This window comes from Salvelinus namaycush, chromosome 35, assembly GCF_016432855.1.
Source record: "Salvelinus namaycush isolate Seneca chromosome 35, SaNama_1.0, whole genome shotgun sequence".
In the NCBI taxonomy this organism is placed as follows: Eukaryota; Metazoa; Chordata; class Actinopteri; order Salmoniformes; family Salmonidae; genus Salvelinus; species Salvelinus namaycush.
The window spans coordinates 21,458,261-21,478,345 of record NC_052341.1 but is presented as its reverse complement, the minus strand read 5'-3'; the positions used below and the strand labels follow the sequence as shown (position 1 = coordinate 21,478,345).

Sequence of the window (20,085 nt, the reverse complement as noted above, 5' to 3'; positions counted from 1 at the left end):
AAACAAGAAAACGCTCACCCAGAGGCGGCGCTCATAGTAGCCGGGGACTTTAATGCAGGGAAACTTAAATTCATTTTACCACATTTCTATCAGCATGTTAAATGTACAACCAGAGGAAAAAGAACTCTGGACCACCTATACTCACACACAGAGATGCATACAAAGCTCTCCCTCGCACTCCATTTGGCAAATCTGACCATAATTCTATCCTCCTGATTCCTGCTTACAAGCAAAACTTAAAGCAGGAAGCACCGGTGACTATATCAATAAAAAAGTGGTCAGATGAAGCAGATGCTACGCTACAGGACTGTTTTGCTAGCACAGACTGGAATATGTTCCAGGATTCCTCCGATGGCATTGAGGAGTATTAGTCATTGGCTTCATCAATAAGTGCATTGATGACGTCGTCCCCACAGTGACCGTACGTACATACCCCAACCAGAAGCTATGGATTACAGGCAGCATCCGCACTGAGCTAAAGGCTAGAGCTGCCGCTTTCAAGGAGTGGGACTCGAACCCGGAAGCTTATAAGAAATCCTGCTATGCCCTGCAACGAACCATCAAACAGGCAAAGCATCAATACAGGACTAAGATCGAATCGTACTACACCGGCTCTGACGCTCATCGGATGTGGCAGGGCTTGCAAACTATTAGACTACAAAGGGAAGCACAGCCAAGAGCTGCCCAGAAACACAAGACTACCTAAACTACTTCTAGCTCGCTTAGATGCAAATAACACTGAAACATGCACGAGAGCACCAGCTGTTCCGGAAGACTGTGATCACGCTCTCCGCAGCCAATGTAAGTAAGACCTTAAACTTCTTATGGCTGGGGGCAGTATTGAGTAGCTTGGATGAATAAGGTGCCCAGAGTAAACTGCCTGCTACTCAGTCCCAGAAGCTAAGATATGCATATTATTAGTAGATTTCGATAGAAAACACTGAAGTTTCTAAAACTGTTTGAATAACGTCTGAGTATAACAGAACTCATATGGCAGGCAAAAACCTGAGAAAAAATCCAACCAGGAAGTGGGAAATCTAAGGTTTGTAGGTTTGCCTATCCAATATACAGTGGGGCAAAAAAGTATTTAGTCAGCCACCAATTGTGCAAGTTCTCCCACTTAAAAAGATGAGAGGCCTGTAATTTTCATCATAGGTACACTTCAACTATGACAGACAAAATGAGAAAAAAAATCCAGAAAATCACATTGTAGGATTTTTAATTAATTTATTTGCAAATTATGGTGGAAAATAAGTATTTGGTCACCTACAAACAAGCAAGATTTCTGTCTCTCACAGACCTGTAACTTACTTCTTCTTTAAGAGGCTCCTCTGTCCTCCACTCGTTACCTGTATTAATGGCACCTGTTTGAACCTGTTATCAGTATAAAAGACACCTGTCCACAACCTCAAACAGTCACACTCCAAACTCCATTATGGCCAAGACCAAAGAGCTGTCAAAGGACACCAGAAACAAAATTGTAGACCTGCACCAGGCTGGGAAGACTGAATCTGCAATAGGTAAGCAGCTTGGTTTGAAGAAATCAACTGTGGGAGCAATTATTAGGAAATGGAAGACATACAAGACCACTGATAATCTCCCTCGATCTGGGGCTCCACGCAAGATCTCACCCCGTGGGGTCAAAATGATCACAAGAACGGTGAGCAAAAATCCCAGAACCACACGGGGGGACCTAGTGAATGACCTGCAGAGAGCTGGGACCAAAGTAACAAAGCCTACCATCAGTAACACACTACGCCGCCAGGGACTCAAATCCTGCAGTGCCAGACGTGTCCCCCTGCTTAAGCCAGTACATGTCCAGGCCCGTCTGAAGTTTGCTAGAGAGCATTTGGATGATCCAGAAGAAGATTGGGAGAATGTCATATGGTCAGATGAAACCAAAATAGAACTTTTTGGTAAAAACTCAACTCGTCGTGTTTGGAGGACAAAGAATGCTGAGTTGCATCCAAAGAACACCATACCTACTGTGAAGCATGGGGGTGGAAACATCATTCCCAGAAGCTAAGATATGCATATTTATTACTGCATCGTCGGAACTAGAAGCACAAGCATTTCGCTACACTCGCATTAACATCTGCTAACCATGTGTATGTGACAAATAAAATTTTATTTTATTTGATCATGCTTTGGGGCTGTTTTTCTGCAAAGGGACCAGGACGACTGATCCGTGTAAAGGAAAGAATGAATGGGGCCATGTATCGTGAGATTTTGAGTGAAAACCTCCTTCCATCAGCAAGGGCATTGAAGATGAAACGTGGCTGGGTCTTTCAGCACGACAATGATCCCAAACACACCGCCCGGGCAACGAAGGAGTGGCTTCGTAAGAAGCATTTCAAGGTCCTGGAGTGGCCTAGCCAGTCTCCAGATCTCAACCCCATAGAAAATCTTTGGAGGGAGTTGAAAGTCCGTGTTGCCCAGCAACAGCCCCAAAACATCACTGCTCTAGAGGAGATCTGCATGGAGGAATGGGCCAAAATACCAGCAACAGTGTGAAAACCTTGTGAAGACTTACAGAAAACGTTTGACCTCTGTCATTGCCAACAAAGGGTATATAACAAAGTATTGAGAAACTTTTGTTATTGACCAAATACTTATTTTCCACCATAATTTGCAAATAAATTCATTAAAAATCCTACAATGTGATTTTCTGGATTTTTTTTCTCATTTTGTCTATCATAGTTGAAGTGATGACAATTACATGCCTCTCTCATCTTTTTAAGTGGGAGAACTTGCACAATTGGTGGCTGACTAAATACTTTTTTGCCCCACTGTACAGTGTCTATGGGATCATATTGCACTTCCTAAGGCTTCCACTAGATGTCAACAGTCTTTAGAACCTTGTTTGATGCTTCTACTGTGAAGGATGAGGGAATGGGAGCTGTTTGAGTCAGGGCTCTGGCAGAGTGCCACGAGCTCACTCAGGTGCGCCCCCGTGAGAGGTAGCTGCGTTCCATCGCATTTCTACAGACAAAGGAATTCTCCGGTTGAAACATTATTGAAGATTTATGTTAAAAACATCCTAAAGATTGATTCTATACTTCGTTTGACATGTTTCTACGAACTGTAATGGAATTTTTGACTTTTCGTCTGGCCTGCGCGTCATCAATTTGGATTTTGGAACTAAACGTGCGAACAAAAAGGAGGTATTTGGACATAAATTATGGACGTTATCGAACAAAACAAACATTTATTGTGGAACTGGGAGTCCTGGGAGTGCATTCTGATGAAGATCATCAAAGTGAATATTTATAATGCTATTTCTGACTTCTGTTGACTCCACAACATAGCGGATATCTGTATGGCTTGTTTTGGTCTCTGAGCGCTGTACTCAGATTATAGCATGGTGTGCTTTTTCCATAAAGTCTTTTTGAAATCTGACACAGCGGTTGCATTAAGGAGAAGTTTATCTAAAGTTTCTTGTATAATACTATTATCTTTTATCAATGTTTATTATGAGTATTTCTGTAAATTGATGTGACTCTCTGCAAAATCACCGGATGTTTTGGAGACAAAACATTACTGAACATAACGCGCCAATGTAAACTAAGATTTTTGGATATAAATATGAACTTTATCAAACAAAACATACATGTATTGTGTAACATGAAGTCCTATGAGTGTCATCTGATGAAGATCATTAAAGGTTAGTGATTAATTTTATCTCTATTTCTGCTTTTTGTGAATCCTCTCTTCGGCTGGAAAAAATGGCTGTGTTTTTCTGTGACTAAGTACTGACCTAACAATCGTTTAGTGTGCTTTCGTCGTAAAGCCTTTTTGAAATCGGACACTGTGGTGGGATTAACAACAAGTTTATCTTTAAAATGGTGTAAAATACTGGTATGTTTGAGGAATTTTAATTATGAGATTTATGTTGTTTGAATTTGGCGCCCTGCACTTTCACTGGCTGTTGTCAAGTCAATCCCGTTAACGGGATCTCAGCCGACCTCAGCCGTAAGAAGTTAAACAGGTCCACATTCACAAGGCCGCAGGGCCAGACAGATTACCAGGACGTGTACTGCGAGCATGCGCTGACCAACTGGAAAGTGTCTTCACTGACATTTTCAACCTATCCCTGTTCGAGTCTGTAATACCAACATGTTTTAAGCAGACCACCATAGTCCATGTGCCCAAGAACACTAAGGTAACCTGCCTAAACGACTACTGACCCGTAGCACTCACGTCTGTAGCCATGAAGTGCTTTGAAAGGCTGGTCATGGCTCACATCAACACCATCATCCCAGAAACCCTAGACCCACTCCAATTTGCATACCGCCCCAACAGATCCGCAGATGATGCAATCTCCATTGCACTCCACACTGCCCTTTCCCACCTAGACAAAAGGAACACCTATGTGAGAATGTTATTCATTGACTACAGCGCAGCGTTCAACACCATAGTGCCCTCAAAGCTCATCAATAAGCTAAGGACCCTGGGACTAAACACCTCCCTCTGCAACTGGATCCTGGACTTCCTGATGGGCCGCCCCCAGGTGGTAAGGGTAGGTAACAACACATCCGCCACACTGATCCTCAACACAGGAGCCCCTCAGGGGTGCGTGCTCAGTCCCCTCCTGTACTCCCTGTTTACTCATGACTGCACGGCGAGGCACGACTCCAACACCATCATTACATTTGCAGATGACACAACAGTGGTATGCCTGATCAACGACAACAACGAGATAGCCTATAGGGAGGAGGTCAGATACCTGGCCGTGTGTTGCCAGGACAACAACATCTCCCTCAAAGTAATCAAGACAAAAGAGATGATTGTGGACTAGAGGAAAAAGAGGACTGAGCACTCCCCCATTCTCATCGACGGGGCTACAGTGCAGCAGGTTGAGAGCTTCAAGTTCCTTGGTGTCCACATCACCAACAAACTAGAATGGTCCAAAAACACCAAGACAGTCGTGAAGAGGGCACGACAAAGCCAATTCCCCCTCAGGTTACTGAAAAGATTTGGTATGGGTCCTCAGAGTTTCTACTGCCTCACCAACGAGAGCATCCTGACTGGTTGCATCACTGCCTGGTATGGCAACTGCTCAGCCTCCGACCGCAAGGCACTACAGAGGGTAGTGCGAACGGCCCAGTACATCACCGGGGACAAGCTTCCTGCCATCCAGCGCCTCTCTACCAGGCAGTGTCAGCGGAAGGCCCTAAAAATAGTCAAAGACTCCAGCCACCCTAGTCATAGACTGTTCCCTCTGCTACCGCACGGCAAGCGGTACCCGGAGCGCCAAGTCTAGGTCCAAGAGGCTTCTAAACAGCTTCTACCCCCAAGCCATTAGACTCCTGAACATCTAGTCAAATGGCTACCCAGACTATTTTCAGAGCCCCCTCCCCTTTCACAACACTGCTACTCTCTGTTGTCATCTATGCATAGTCACTTTAATAACTCTACCTACATGTACATACTACCTCAAATAACCGGTGCCCCCGCACATTGTATCAGTACCCCCCTGTATATAGTCTCGCTATTGTTATTTCACTGCTGCTCTTTAATTACTTGTTACTTTTATCTGTTATTCTTATCGAAATTTTTTTAAAACTGCATTGTTGGTTAGGGGCTCGTAAGTATACCTGTTGTATTCGACGCATGTGACTAATACAATTTGATTTGATTAAATACCTCGAGCACCATCTCTGACAATATATGGTGTGGCAGCTGTAGGTAACACTGTCCCAGGGCAACGATAGCCTCTAGTTCCCCACACATGGCAGCTCTCTCCAGGTGGTACATGGCTGAGTCCTGGTCCCACTGCTCCTCCTTGTCACAGAACCGACCAGCCTCGTGGTAATGCACCATCGCCAGGTGCACCTGGGGGAGAGGCCAGAGGAGATAGTGTGTGTTTTTAGTGTGTGTGTGTGTGTGTGTGTGTGTGTGTGTGTGTGTGTGTGTGCGCGCGTCACTCACCTTCCCCAGGATGGACTTGCCAATCTTCCTCTCCAGGATCAGCGAGTCAAGTCTCTCCATCTCCACAGCAACACAGGATGGCCGGTGGACGTGAGAACGAGACGAGTGGTAGACACTCCATTTATCATCTGTCAGCTGGACACAGACACACAGAGCTTAGGAAAGGACAACGAAGCACTGTATCTATAGTATTGCTTGTTCAAAAAACAACAACTCAGGCACTAATGCAAATCATATTTCACACTCTAGGCATGCACTAAGAGATGGAACATGATTCTGGTGAACAGGCAGTTAGACTGATTGATTGGTTAGGTGATTTGATAAGTATTGGGGCAGGTAGACATGGACAGGCCAAACAAGGAATTAGACTAAAACACAGGGCTGCTGGTGATTTCTCTGTTGTGTTTCAACAAGTTTGCATTCCCTTTCTTGGGTGTACTCAAACTTTTGCCAATACTAAGCATGTATCGTTAGAAAACAAGCAAGTGTCAAATCAACAGCTGCTCCACACTAGAGGGAGAGGCCTGTGTTAGAGGCCTTCATGCAGAGGGCAGGGAATCACCGGTTGGCTGTTGGGGGTGTTTACGGCAGGAGAGTTTAAGTTTGGGGAAGATCTGCTGGGAACCTTTCTCTAGTAAGGAGATAGACAGCAGCAAGAACTCAAGTTAGCTCATGGATGAAGGCATAGATTAGATAGCAGGAACACTACACTAGTGAGCAAGGGGATAGTGGGTGACACAGAGGGATGAGTACAGGATTATTTGATTATGGCGACGGTGGCTTTGTTGATTATGATGATTATGGTGGTGATGAAGATTAGACATCGTTATTTTGTTTACCCGTCTCACACTGTCCTCGTCTGACTCAGAGTAGTATCTGTTGTAGCGGTGGGGGCGGGCCTACATGGTGACATCATACAGTATAAAACCTACTGCTAAAAGGCCATAAACAGAGCTAAAGAGAGGGCCAAGTTCACACTAACATCGCTATACAAAGGGTAATAGTTGAACAGCTTTTAATGCTGGTGAGTCAAGAAAGAATCCATGTCATGGTGAGCAAACATGAACAATAACTTTGGTGTCAGCTACAGATAACCAATAGAAGACAAAAGAGGAGGAGTACAAAGTGTTACAGCATTTGACAGTTTCCATAAAGCATTTATGATGGCCAGGCTCACTAAGACCAAGTGTTGGTGTGGAGAAGATGTACCCCATCTGCATGGTCGGTTGGGTCCCCTTCACTCCTCCTCTCACTCGGACAACCACTGTCTCCTCCATTCTCTGAGTCCTACAGGGGAAAAAAAAGAAAACACAGCCCTCAGTACATGCCAACCAACCATAACTAATGTCATTCTTGTGATCAGAATCATCAGAGTCATTTCCACAAAGCCTTGACTGACCTTGTGTTCTGGGCTGTGGCTGCGGTTGTGTTTCTCCCGTTCATCCATCTCATTTATGAAAGACCAACCTGAGGGTGATTAACGAGACGTTAGATTAAAATGTTTAATGGCTGATAATTCTTTTTTTTTTCTTTTTTTTTTTTATCAAGTTGAAGTAGTTCAACCATATCTCAAACAGGGCACTCAAGCCTATGGTACCAAATAAAACTGTTTTGAAGTTAGTTTTATGGGGATTTAGGCATGCTATTTGGAACATAATGCTAATGCTGGGCTGAAAATAAGAAAACAAACCCATATGGTGGGTCATTGACTTTATAGGCCCACAGATTACCTTCTAGATCTTCAAAGAATTTGATACGTTTGTAATTTGGGTGAACTATAACCTCGTAAAACTGTTCTTACCCAGAGGAGACCTGCCCATGGAGCCCATAGAGAAGTGCTGTCCTAGTGGAGAGCCGGGGAAGGCGAGGGGCGAGCAGGGGATGGAGTCACTTATGTCACTCATAGAGTCGTCCCCAGACGAGGTCTCTGACAGGTGGGAGAGAAGTGGGGGCACACGGCCCCCTGATATAGTACGAAAACGAGCGAAACCACACTGTTCCTCACTACCCCTCAGTACCGTCTGGGCCGACTTCTGATTGGAGTAGAGGGTTGAAAATATTGTTAAAAGATGACTAAAATGACCATTCTAAATTGTTGCATTAAAGCTGCAAACAGGTCTTAGCCTGTGGTGAGGTAGTATTCTGTCTGATGTACTGATAATCATTTCTGTGGTAATATGACGACTGTGGGTATACCTAGGAGATATGTGATGCTGTATGTCAGCCACACGCCCTTTGATTCTACTTCAATATAATTATACAGTGCATTTGGAAAGTATTCAGACCCCTTGAGTTTTTCCACATTTTGTCACGTTACAGGTTTGTTCTAAAAATGTATTTAATTGTTTTTGAATACATTTATTCAATGACAGAGCAAAAACTTTTTTTTAGAAATGTTTGCAAATTTATCAAAAATAGAAAACTGAAGCTATTTTCAGGTCTCTCCAGAGATGTTCGATTGGGTTCAAGTCCGGGCTCTGGCTGGGTCACTCAAGGACATTCAGAGACTTTTTTTTTTACGTTCATCTTTCCCTCGATCCTGACTAGTCTCCCAGTCCCTGCAGCTGAAAAACATCCCCACAACATGATGCTGCCACCACCACGCTTCACCGTAGGGATGGTGTCAGGTTTCTTCCAGACATGATGCTTGGCATTCAGGCCAAAGAGTTCAATCTTCATCAGGCAAGAACATATTGTTTCTCATGGTCAGAGTCCTTTAGGTGCCTTTTGGCAAACTCCAAGCGGGCGGTCATGTGCCTTTTACTGAGGAGTGGCTTTCATCTGGCCACTCTACAATAAAAGGCCTGATTGGTGGAGTGCTGCAGAGATGGTTGTCCTTCTGGAAGGTTCTCCCATTTCCACAGAGGAACTCTGGAGCTCTGTCAGAGTGACCATCGGGTTCTTGGTCACCTCCCTGACAAAGGCCCTTCTCCCCCGATTGCGCGGTTTGGCAGGGCGGCCAGCTCTAGGAAGAGTCTTGGTGGTTCCAAACATCTTCCATTTAAGAATAATGGAGGCCACGGTGTTCTTGGGGACCTTCAATGTGCATAAATGTTTTGGTACCCTTCCCCAGATCTGTGCCTAGGCACAATCCTGTCTCGGAGCTCTACGGACAATTCCTTCGACCTCATGGCTTGGTATTTGCTCTGACATGCACTGTCAACTGTGGAACCTTATATAGACAGGTGTGTGCCTTTCCAAATCATGTCCAATCAATTTACCACAGTTGCACTCCAATCAAGTTGTAGAAACATCAAGGATGATCAATGGAAACAGGATGCACCTGAGCTCCATTTCGAGTCTCATAGCAAAGGGTCTGTATACTTATGTAAATAAGGTTATTAATAAGGTTAAGGGTATTGTGTGTCGATGAGGAAAACTATTTATTTCATACATTTTAGAATAACAGAACAAAATGTTGAAAAAGGGAAGGGGCCTGAATACTTTCCAAATGCACTGTATTTCTATGGTCTCACCAGCAGTGTGTTGGTGCAGTCTAGCTGGCTTTTCTCTGCAGTGGAGAGGTCAAAGGGTGTGAGCCCCATACTCTTACATATCTTATTACACAGGTGGGAGTGGAAGAACAGTGCCATGCCCCGCACACCTGTAACACACACACACACACACACACGTATGTTGTAATCTATTTGAAAGTCTTTCGCTAGGTGGGTCACAACTCAAAATGTCAGTCTACCTCATTGTGTTGCTAACACTGACTATGTGAGAGAAAGCCGTACCCAGGTTTCCGTCTCCGAAGTCTGTCCCCCTCTCTGAGTGGATCTGAGGGTCCGTGTAGAGGTCCCCCACCCCCTGGATGTCTACCACAATCAGCTGGTGGGCCGAACGTTCAAACGAGAAGTGACTGAATGCCTGCAGGCAGAAAGAAAAATACTAGGGTTACTGGCAGACGACAAAAAGATGGCAGTTTACAGATATTTTGGAAAGGTTGCAGGTTCACACACACAGAACAAAGGGGGGAAAAAGCATAGATATGGTAAAGAGGTCAATGGAACACAGACCATGAGGGATAGAAGGACGCTGGATTGGCGCACATTCAACAAATCTGATCTAACAAAGTGGATATTCGCCATGACTGATGTATTGTAGAAGGCCCACAATGTGGTTACTAAAGTCCCATTTGGATCTATTTGGCTGTTTTCGCTGCATAACATTAGAAGTTGTTCGTTTTCAGGTTTAGAAGAAGTGACTGCTAAATGCTAACTCCCGTTCGTATAAGCTGGTAGCATAGCTAATATACAGAAATTGGTGTTGGTAGTCAAGTCTTTTTTAACAGGAATGCAGTTGATTGGTGATGATAAACATGTATTGGGGTTGACATCCATCCAAGCTAGGGGTGTGCCGACATGGCCATACTCGTATCCATAAATTGACAGTTGATAGTCGGATCGAATGATACTCGTGATCGAAAAAAACTAAATGTTTTAATATGCCTCAGTAGAAAATACCCATCTCCATGCACGTTTATAGACCAAACAAGCTGCAGATTAAACTCAGTGGAGGGGTGTGCATATCTGACCCGTGTCTGTCCTCAACGTCTTTACCATTTGATTTATGGGCTCCCGAGTGGCGCAGCGGTCTAAGGCACTGCATCTCAGTGCTAGAGGCGTCACTACAGACCCTGCTTCGATCCTGGGCTGTATCACAACCGGCCGTGACTGGGAGCCCCATAGGGTGGCGCACAATTGGTCCAGTGTCGTCCGGGTTTGGCCTGGGTAGGCCATCATTGAAAATAAGAATTTGTTCTTAACCGACTTGCCTAGTTCAATAAAGGTCAAATATCATAGGAGGAGGCAGCAGCAGTCTGAATGATCAGACCGAAACAGAGAAGTGAAAGTGATCGGGTGAAATTATGAAGCGAGTGAACAGAGAAATACAGCTTCACTCTATCCAATCAGAGCATCAGGATTAATGTACAGCCCCCCCTCTCTTTACAAACAGGCACACTAGCCTGTTGAGTTATTTAGACCATGTAGAGCCTCACTTGACTGACTAGAAAGAGTTAGATGCGTGCTGGCACCCAAAAATTGGCACGGATAATAAACAATGTAAACATAATTGAGTTCTATTGACCTCTTTACCGCATCTATTATATTGACAAATCTAGCAATTGATAACAGAAAGATGAAGATGCATCTTCGGGTTCTGCAGCTCAGGAGTAATCCATAAAGTTTGACAATACATTTAAAGTAGTAACACCCACTGTACCTGTGGAGTGAGCCTGATGTTGTCATCCTTGACGAAGCCAGAGTTGGAGTTGTATTTGATGTACTTCCCCTCTATGTAGTGTTCCAGGTGGTACAGAGGTTTACCTGGACGCTCCATCATCTCAATCACACACATCTGCATGATGTCCACCTGGGGGGGGGGGGGGGGTTAATTTAATTTAGGATTGTGGATTTTCCACAATATCCTATCAATCGATCAATCAATGGGATGACTCATTGGTTAATTAAATGTTCCATCCATACCTGTTTGGGTGGCCTGTGGCGGTTGTACTCTTCTCCCCAGAGTTTGGCCTCCATCTGCAGCCTGACATCCTCAAAGTACACATCCCTGTCCACAGGCTCCATGTAGCGCTTGGTCACATAGTTACACGCACACTTCCAGTTACTACTGTGGGAGAAGTTAGAGAGCTTCTTCCTGCAGAAGAAGGAAAGGAAATATGGAAAAAAAGGCATCGAAAGACAAGAACGGCACTGCACTAAAACGAAAGGAACATTTAAAAAAATAAACCCTGAAGAATGTTAGTTGTGTATCAGACTGACAACAAACTAAGATGGTATTACCCAACTAAATCATACAATATTCCTAAGGTTTTGAAATTGTGTATCTCTTGGACATTGTGTATTTTTGATGATAAACCATAAACATGTTTTTTGTGGTTAGAAACAGTGTTTGGGCTTGTTAGTGAATAAGGGCTTATTTCCTCTATGTGTTGTTTGTGAAAGGGATGTTCTTCTGTGGAAGGCATGGACTGCCAGTGGTGTGATCTAGACATGACGGATGCCTCATTGCCTCCCCTACACTGTTCCCACAGAAAGAGGTCAAATCATAATAAGGTCATAATATTAATAATATTCCTGCTGCCTAAAGCTGCAAATGTCAGGCTAGACCAGAGTTATGTACTATATACACAGAGTTCAGCAAACTCAGTTTGAGATAGAGAACTCTACCGGGTGCCATGGCAAGTTTAATTGTGATCACATTCCATGAAAAATGTGAACTAGAATGTTGTAGTTATGGAATGTTTGGTTCCATCTGGATATCTATGTGTTGCTCTAAGCTGGACTAAATGGGTCTGAGAGCGATATTTCTGGAATGTGAATTGGGGACCTGTGAATCTTGTGCCGTCTTTTCATTTTATTTAGACTACATGAAGAGGACTGTGCACATGGCTCTGAAACTAGCAGGAACAAAAGGCCAACCGCCTCAGAAATAGGAAATCAGACTGTATGGCAAATATGACTAATTATTCTGAACGATAATCAAATTAAATCCAAATCAAATTGTATTTGTCACCTTTGCCGAATACGTTAATACACCTTAACGTGAAATGCTTACTTACAAGCCCTTAAAAACTTCTTATGGCTGCAGGGGCAGTATTGAGTAGCCGGATAAAAGGTGCCCATTTCAAACGGCCTCGTACTCAATTCTTGCTCGTACAATATGCATATTATTATTACTATTGGATAGAAAACACTCTCTAGTTTCTAAAACCGTTTGAATTATATCTGTGAGTAAAACAGAACTCCTTTTGCAGCAAACTTCCTGTCAGAAAGTGAAAAATCTGAAATCGATGCTCTGTTCTAGGACCTGCCTATAAATGTGCTTGATATGTATGAGTATACATGCACTTCATACGCCTTCCACTAGATGTCCCATAGGCTGTGAGAGGTGAAATGGGGTTTCTAGGTGTTTCTATGGTGAAAAGAGAGCTCTTGGAATGACATGACCCCAGAATTCCTCTGTCCAGGAAGCGCATAGAGGTCACCAGTAATGGCTTCTGAAAAGCAATCGTTATAGACGTGTTATATCTCCGGCTTTGATTTTATTTGATAAATGTGATCATATCATCGTAAAGTATGTTTTTTCAATATAGTTTCATCAGATTATTGAAATATTTTCGGGAGTTTAGGCGCCTTGCGTTCTCTGGGTATGGTGAAGATGGAGAGCTTCGCGCCACTTGGCTAGTTAGCTTGCTAATTCGAGAGGGAAGAAGGCCGTTCTAAAACCAAACAACGATTGTTCTGGACAAAGGACACCCTTGTACAACATTCTGATGGAAGATCATCAAAAGTAGGACCCATTTTATGATGATATTTCATATATCTGTCAGAATATGTTGACAATTATTTTGCGCCCAGATATTGGGCTCTCTCTCGTTATAACGTAAGCTGGATGTGGTAATGAAGTTATTTTTAGAATTCTAACACAGCGATTTCATTAAGAACTAATGTATCTATCATTTCCTATACAACATGTATTTTTTAGTAAAGTATATGAATAGTTATTTGGTCAGAATAGGTGAGTGTCATAAAAATATCCGGACATTCTAGGAAAAAGATGCTACGTTAGCACAATGTATAACCACGTATTTCAGCTCTAAATATGCACATTTTCGAACAAAAAAGAAGTGTATTGTATAACCTGATGTTATAGGACTGTCATTTGATGAAGCTTATCAAGGTTAGTCAAAAATTATATATCTTTTGCTGGTTTGTTACGATCGCTGACTTTTGCTGCGGGTAAATGCCTTGTGTTTCTGGCTATTGTGGTAAGCTAATATAACGCTATATTGTGTTTTCGCTGTAAAACACTTAAGAAATCGGAAATATTGGCTGGATTCACAAGATGCTTGTCTTTCATTTGCTGTAAACCATGTATTTTTCAGAAATGTTTTATGATGAGTATTTAGGTATTTCACGTTGGTCTCTAATTATTCTGGCTGCTTTCAGTGCAATTTCTGATTGTAGCTGCAATGTAAACTATGATTTATACCTAAAATATGCACATTTTTCGAACAAAACATAGATTTATTGAATAACATGTTATAAGACTGTCATCTGATGAAGTTGTTTGTTGGTTAGTTTGGTTGGTTCTTGGTTAGTTTGGTTGGTTTTGTGCATGCTACCTGTGCTGTGAAAAATGTTAGTGCTTTTTTGTATTTGGTGGTGAGCTAACATAAATATACGTGCTGTTTTCGCTGTAAAACATTTAAAAAATCAGACATGTTGGCTGGATTCACAAGATGTGTACCTTTCATTTGCTGTATTGGACTTGTTAATGTGTGAAAGTTAAATATTTCTAAAAAATATCTTTTGAATTTCGCGCCCTGCACTTGAGCTGGCTGTTGTCATAAGTGTACCGACACCGGGCTGCAGCCATAAAAGGTTATTAATCTAATGAGTCACAAACCCGGATCCGGGATCCCCCCCATCAAAAAAGCTGACTAGCATAGCCTAGCCTAAAGCCACAGGGATATCATATAATAAAATGTTCATGAAATCACAAGTCCAAGACACCAAATGAAAGATACACATCTTGTGAATCCAGCCATCATTTCTGATTTTTAAAATGTTTTACAGGGAAGACACAATATGTATTTCTATTAGCTAACCACCATAGCAAAAGACACAACTTTTTTTTCCCACCATTTTTTTCCTGCATAGGTAGCTATCACAAATTCGACCAAATAAAGATATAAATAGTCACTAACCAAGAAACAACTTCATCAGATGACAGTCTGATAACATATGTATTGTATAGCAAATGTTTTGTTCGAAAAATTTGCATATTTCAGGTATAAATCATAGTTTTACATTGCAGCCACCATCACAACTCTCACCAAAGCAACTAGAATAACTACAGAGAGCAACGTGAATTACCTAAATACTCATCATAAAACATTTATGAAAAATACACAGCAAATGAAAGACAAAGATCTTGTGAATCCAGATTCTTTAAGTGTTTTACAGCGAAAACACAATTTAGCATTATATTAGCTTACTACAATAGCCAACCACACAGCAGCATTGATTTATGCACGTTAGCGATAGCGAATAAACCAGCAAAAGATATTACATTTTTCACTAACCTTCTCAAAACTTCATCAGATGACAGTCCTATAACATCCTATTACACAATACATATATTGTTTGTTCGAAAATGTGCATATTTAGCGGCACAAATCGTGGTTATACAATGAGAATAGTAGCCAAGCTGCAAAGAAAATGTCGGGAGAAATCTTGGGAGAGGCACCTAATCTAATCAATAACTAATCATAAACTTGACTAAAAAATACAGGTTGGACAGCAAATGAAAGATACATTAGTTCTTAATGCAACCGCTGTGTTAGATTTTTAAAATTAACGTTACTACGACATACAGCGTGCGTTAAAGCGAGACCGCACCGAAATTAATGGCGGAATAGTAGGTCAACATTTTTCAACAGAACAACGAATTAACATCATAAATAGTTCTTACTTTTTGATGAGCTTCCATCAGAATCTTGGGCAAGTTGTCCTTTGTCCAGAATAATCGTTGCTCCGGCTGTAGAATGTAGTCTTCAGCTTAGGAATTAGCAGCAAACATTAGCTATGTGGCCCAGACGTGTCCAACTCTTCATTACGCAGCACAAAGAAAATTCCGAAAATCGCAATATACTGATATAAAATGATATAACTCGGTTTAAAATAACTACATTATGACGTTTTTAACACCTATATCGAATAAAATCAGAGCCGGATATATCTAAGGCCTATAACGAGAGCTTTCCAGAATGCCATCCTGAGGTCTGTCTCGCGTCATGGCGAACGTTGAAAAGAGTGCACCCCACGTTCCAAGACCCTTTATATGGCCTCAGATCTGCCTAGCAACTCCATTCCAATTCTCACTGCTTGCTGACATCTAGGGGAAGGCGTATGCAGTGCATGTCGACCAATAGAATACATGCAAATTAATAAACTGACCCTGGAACAGAGTGCCCGATTTCAGATTTCTCACTTCCTGACAGGAAGTTTGCTCCAACTTGAGTTCTGTTTTACTCACAGATATAATTCAAACGGTTTTAGAAACTAGAGAGTGTTTTCTATCCAATAGTAATAATAATATGCATATTGTACGAGCAAGAATTGAGTATGAGGCAGTTTAATTTGGGAACAAATTTTTACAAAGTGAAAACAGCGCCCCCATATTGACAAGAAGTTAACCAACAATGCAGTTCAAGAAATAGAATTAAGAAAATATATTTACTAAATAAAGTAAAAAATATAAGAAACATTAATAACAATAACGAGGCTATATACAGAGGGGTACCGGTATCGAGTCAATGTGCGGGGGTACAGGTTAGATAATGAGTGAAACTTACGTTCTGAAGCATTCCCTCATGGCCCCGCGTCCAAACGGCTGTGAGAAACAACAATTACAAATCAATCATTTGAGAAAGTCAATCAATTCACCAAGCTTTTGTAAACTTTCACATTCAAGTAAACAGTGTCACTACACTGAACAAAAATATGAAAAACGCAACATGCAACAATTTCTAAGAGTTACAGTTCATATAAGGAAATCAGTCAATTAAAAGAAATGTATTAGGCCCTAATCTATTGGTTTCACATGACTGGAAATACATATTTGAATCAGTTGGTCACAGATACCTTAAAATTAAAAAAATTAACTAAGAGCGTGGATCAGAAAACCAGTCAGTATCTGGTGTGACCACCCTTTCGCCTCATGTAGTGCAACATCTCATTTGCATAGAGTTGATCAGGCTGTTGATTGTGGCCTGTGGAATGCTGTCCGACTCCTCTTCAATGGCTGTGTGAAGTTGCTGTATATTGGCCGGAACTTGAAAACGCTGTCATACACATTGATACAGAGCATCCCAAACATGCTCAATGGGTGACATGTCTAGTGAGTATACAGGCCATGAAAGAACTGGGACCTTTTCAGCTTCATGGAATTGTGTACAGATCCTTGTGACATGGGGCTGTGCATTATCATGCTGAAACATGAGGTGATGGCGGCGGACGAATGGCACGACAATGGGCCTCAGGATCTCATCATGGCATCTCGGAGCATTCAAATTGCCATTGATAAAGTGCAATTGTGTTTGTTGTCCATAGCTTATGCTGGACCATACCATAACCACACCGCCACCATGGGGCACTGTTCACAACATTGACATCAGCAAACTACTCGCCCAACCTACGCCATACTGTCTGCCATCTGCCCTGTACAGTTGAAACCGGGATTCAGGCGTGAAGAGCACACTTCTCCAGCATGCCAGTGGCCATCGAAGGTGGGCATTTGCCCACTGAAGTTGGTTACAACACCAAACTGCAGACAGGTCAAGACCCTGGTGAGGACAACGAGCATGCAGAGGAGTTTCTCTGAGACGGTTTCTGACAGTTTGTGGAGAAATTCTTTGGTTGTGCAAACCCACAGTTTCATCAGCTGTACGGGTGGCTGGTCTCATACGATCCCGCAGGTGAAGAAGCTGGATGTGGAGGTCCTGGGCTAGCGTGGTTACACGTGGTCTGTGGTTGTGAGGCCGGTTGGACGTACTGCTAAATTCTCTAAAACAATGTTGGAGGCAGCTTATGATAGAAAAATGAACAATCAATTCTCTGGCAACAGCTCTGGTGGACATTCCTGCAGTCAGCATGCCAATTGCACGCTCCCTCAACTTGAGACATCTGTGGCATTGTGTTACGTGACAAAACTGCACATTTTAGAGTGACCTTTTATTGTCCCAGCACAAGGTTCCCCATATGAAATGATCATGCTGTTTAATCATCTTCTTGATAATCCTTCCACTTGACAGGTGTGGCATATCTTGGCAAAGGAGAAATGCTCACTAAAAGGGATGTAAACAAATTTGTGCACAAAATTTGAGAGAAATAAACTTTGTGTGTGTATGGAACATTTCTGGGATCTTTTATTTCAGCTCATGACACCAAAACTTTACATGTTGCATTTCTATTTTTGTTCAATGTATATTCCACATACATATGTTCTGATCAATAATACAATTATAGATTACTGATGATTTAGGAGCGGAGGCATACCTGGCCAGAAACCTTGATGTGCACTGTGTCTTGAGACCACGCCGCCGTGATAGCATTGTACCTGAGGAAAGATAAAGCAAATAACATTCAAACATTATTATTCCATTCTATATGGGCCAGAATTCTGGACTTGTGTAACCAATATGGTGATGACTAGGAAGTGTAACTTCGACCACAATGATCTATGTACACTGAAGGGGTCAGGATTAGGACAGAAAATAGAAACAGAGTACATGGATTTGTTCTGACCAGGACCTGAGCTGCTTATCCTCAGGTCTGTGGTAATAGCCTGTTATTATTGTCAACCAATTGAGTGTGTGTTTACCAACAACAAACTCAACAAATATGCCTGTTTGTACTCTGTTCTGTCGGAATACCATTATCACCAATATGATATTGACGTTACATGTCACAATAAACTAGGGGAACATTTCAAACACGCACACTGATATTGAAAGCTTGGTTTGACTGAGACTGGGTCAGCCATACACAGATAAGAAGATACACAGCAGACCCAGAGGCTAAGGCTAATATTTACACAGTCGGTTCTGCCCTTCCGTGCATATTTCTCGGGCCTAGAACTCTGTGTACCATGGTTGTCATATTAGGCGCATGGGAAAGGAAGATAGCTATTGGCATCGTGCCAAGAGACCAGAGAGGCTTAGGAAGAGTAAGGTTACAACCGGGTTAAAAATCAACCCAGACACACCTCTCCCCTAACCTGGCTCCGTCTAGGCAGGGTTTTGTCATACAGTAAGAGGTGATTAGTAATACAAACAAACACGTTAGAGAATGCAGAAGTCTAACCCCTATTATCTAAGCGGGGGGGGGGGGGGGGGGGGGCATCCCTCTAGTTGTTCTCGCCTGAAGAATTTGGGCGAGTTCCATGTAATCTCAATGCCTGGAGAAATGTTCAACGTCTCAGGGACAACGATATAGCATTATTCTTAGTTGTGCAACGTTACTGGAAAGACTGACCCGGAATGCACCTTTTGGCTTCAAACGAAGTGTTTTGGTGTGGGCAGGCAGCCCTGATATCTGCCACGAGGGAACTTTGCGCACTGGCCAAGAAAACTTGGAAGGGCCATTGGAAATGGAGTGATATCATGTACTGTACCTTCAGAAAGGGCAGGGGTGGGGGATGGTGTGTATTTGTCAACAACTCCAGTACAGGGTAGGGATCAAGCCCACTGATACACAAACACAGGAATATGTACCTGTATCGTATGCATGGCTCTGTCTTGACTTCCTCCAGGTGAAACTCAGCCCATGGGTCAGGCATGGCCCTGGCCTTCTCTATGGCTCTTTTCCACACCGCCTGGGACAATGGGAAATATGGCATATATTTTAGGTAACTATCACACTCACTGTGTAATACAGCTTATGTTAAGGGAAGCTGCAGACACTGGGGATATATACATGAAACAGACAGATACATTGTCTACACACAAACCCAGATAGAAGGATTAAAGCTGGACTCCTTAATGGTGAAACTGCCACGACAGTTTGCAATATTACAAAAACAAAGAAGTTACTGCAAACAACGAACAGTTTTTCCCCTCTGACATCATTACACGCGCAATAGAACAGCAGAATATGAGCTGCCATTTTTATTTACCACATTGCGTAACGCTTCTCACATCCGGTTCATCAACAAAATAAATACCATAACACTGGTGGGGCACCCTACTGCGGATTCCATCTTTAAGTGTCCTGACAGGTGGATTGCTAATCTTTCCGGTTCTGTGGAAGTGTTGAGGAACATGCAAATCACTCTTTTGAATTGATAGAGGAAAACAAAATACAGGGAGAGATATGGCAAACAGACACACACATCAACAGAGGATCATGAGGAGGTTGCTTCAGGAACTTTCATTATAAGAAAAGCGTAATCAATCATGATTATATGATACAGGGCCCAAAAAAAATTCTGACCACATATGACCTACTAGAAAATTAAGAAGTCTCACACTAGCTGTCCTATCTGGCAGTCACCCATGAGCCATACATTGCACAATAACCAGCTAATAACCACAGCCAGCACTTGGGCCAGGGGTTTTCCCAA

At 42.5% G+C, this 20,085-nt stretch overlaps 1 protein-coding gene across 5 annotated transcripts in view; it reads right to left on the bottom strand.

Moving 5' to 3' along the window:
* Positions 1 to 20,085, bottom strand: part of LOC120029325 (eukaryotic elongation factor 2 kinase-like) — a 29,658-nt gene that overhangs the window by 4,560 nt on the left and 5,013 nt on the right. For 3 of the 5 annotated variants that reach the window (XM_038974552.1, XM_038974554.1, XM_038974553.1), the window contains 13 exons: positions 19,238 to 19,338; positions 18,021 to 18,081; positions 16,319 to 16,356; positions 11,421 to 11,592; positions 11,158 to 11,307; positions 9,669 to 9,801; positions 9,408 to 9,535; positions 7,733 to 7,964; positions 7,331 to 7,398; positions 7,141 to 7,218; positions 6,771 to 6,830; positions 5,932 to 6,066; positions 5,647 to 5,835 (listed from right to left, as the gene is read on the bottom strand). In XM_038974552.1, coding sequence (XP_038830480.1) covers positions 5,647 to 5,835; positions 5,932 to 6,066; positions 6,771 to 6,830; positions 7,141 to 7,218; positions 7,331 to 7,398; positions 7,733 to 7,964; positions 9,408 to 9,535; positions 9,669 to 9,801; positions 11,158 to 11,307; positions 11,421 to 11,592; positions 16,319 to 16,356; positions 18,021 to 18,081; positions 19,238 to 19,338 — 1,545 coding nt within the window. The remainder of the gene's footprint in view (positions 1 to 5,646; positions 5,836 to 5,931; positions 6,067 to 6,770; positions 6,831 to 7,140; positions 7,219 to 7,330; positions 7,399 to 7,732; positions 7,965 to 9,407; positions 9,536 to 9,668; positions 9,802 to 11,157; positions 11,308 to 11,420; positions 11,593 to 16,318; positions 16,357 to 18,020; positions 18,082 to 19,237; positions 19,339 to 20,085) is intronic. The other 2 variants (XM_038974555.1, XM_038974556.1) reach the window with 1 other exon arrangement.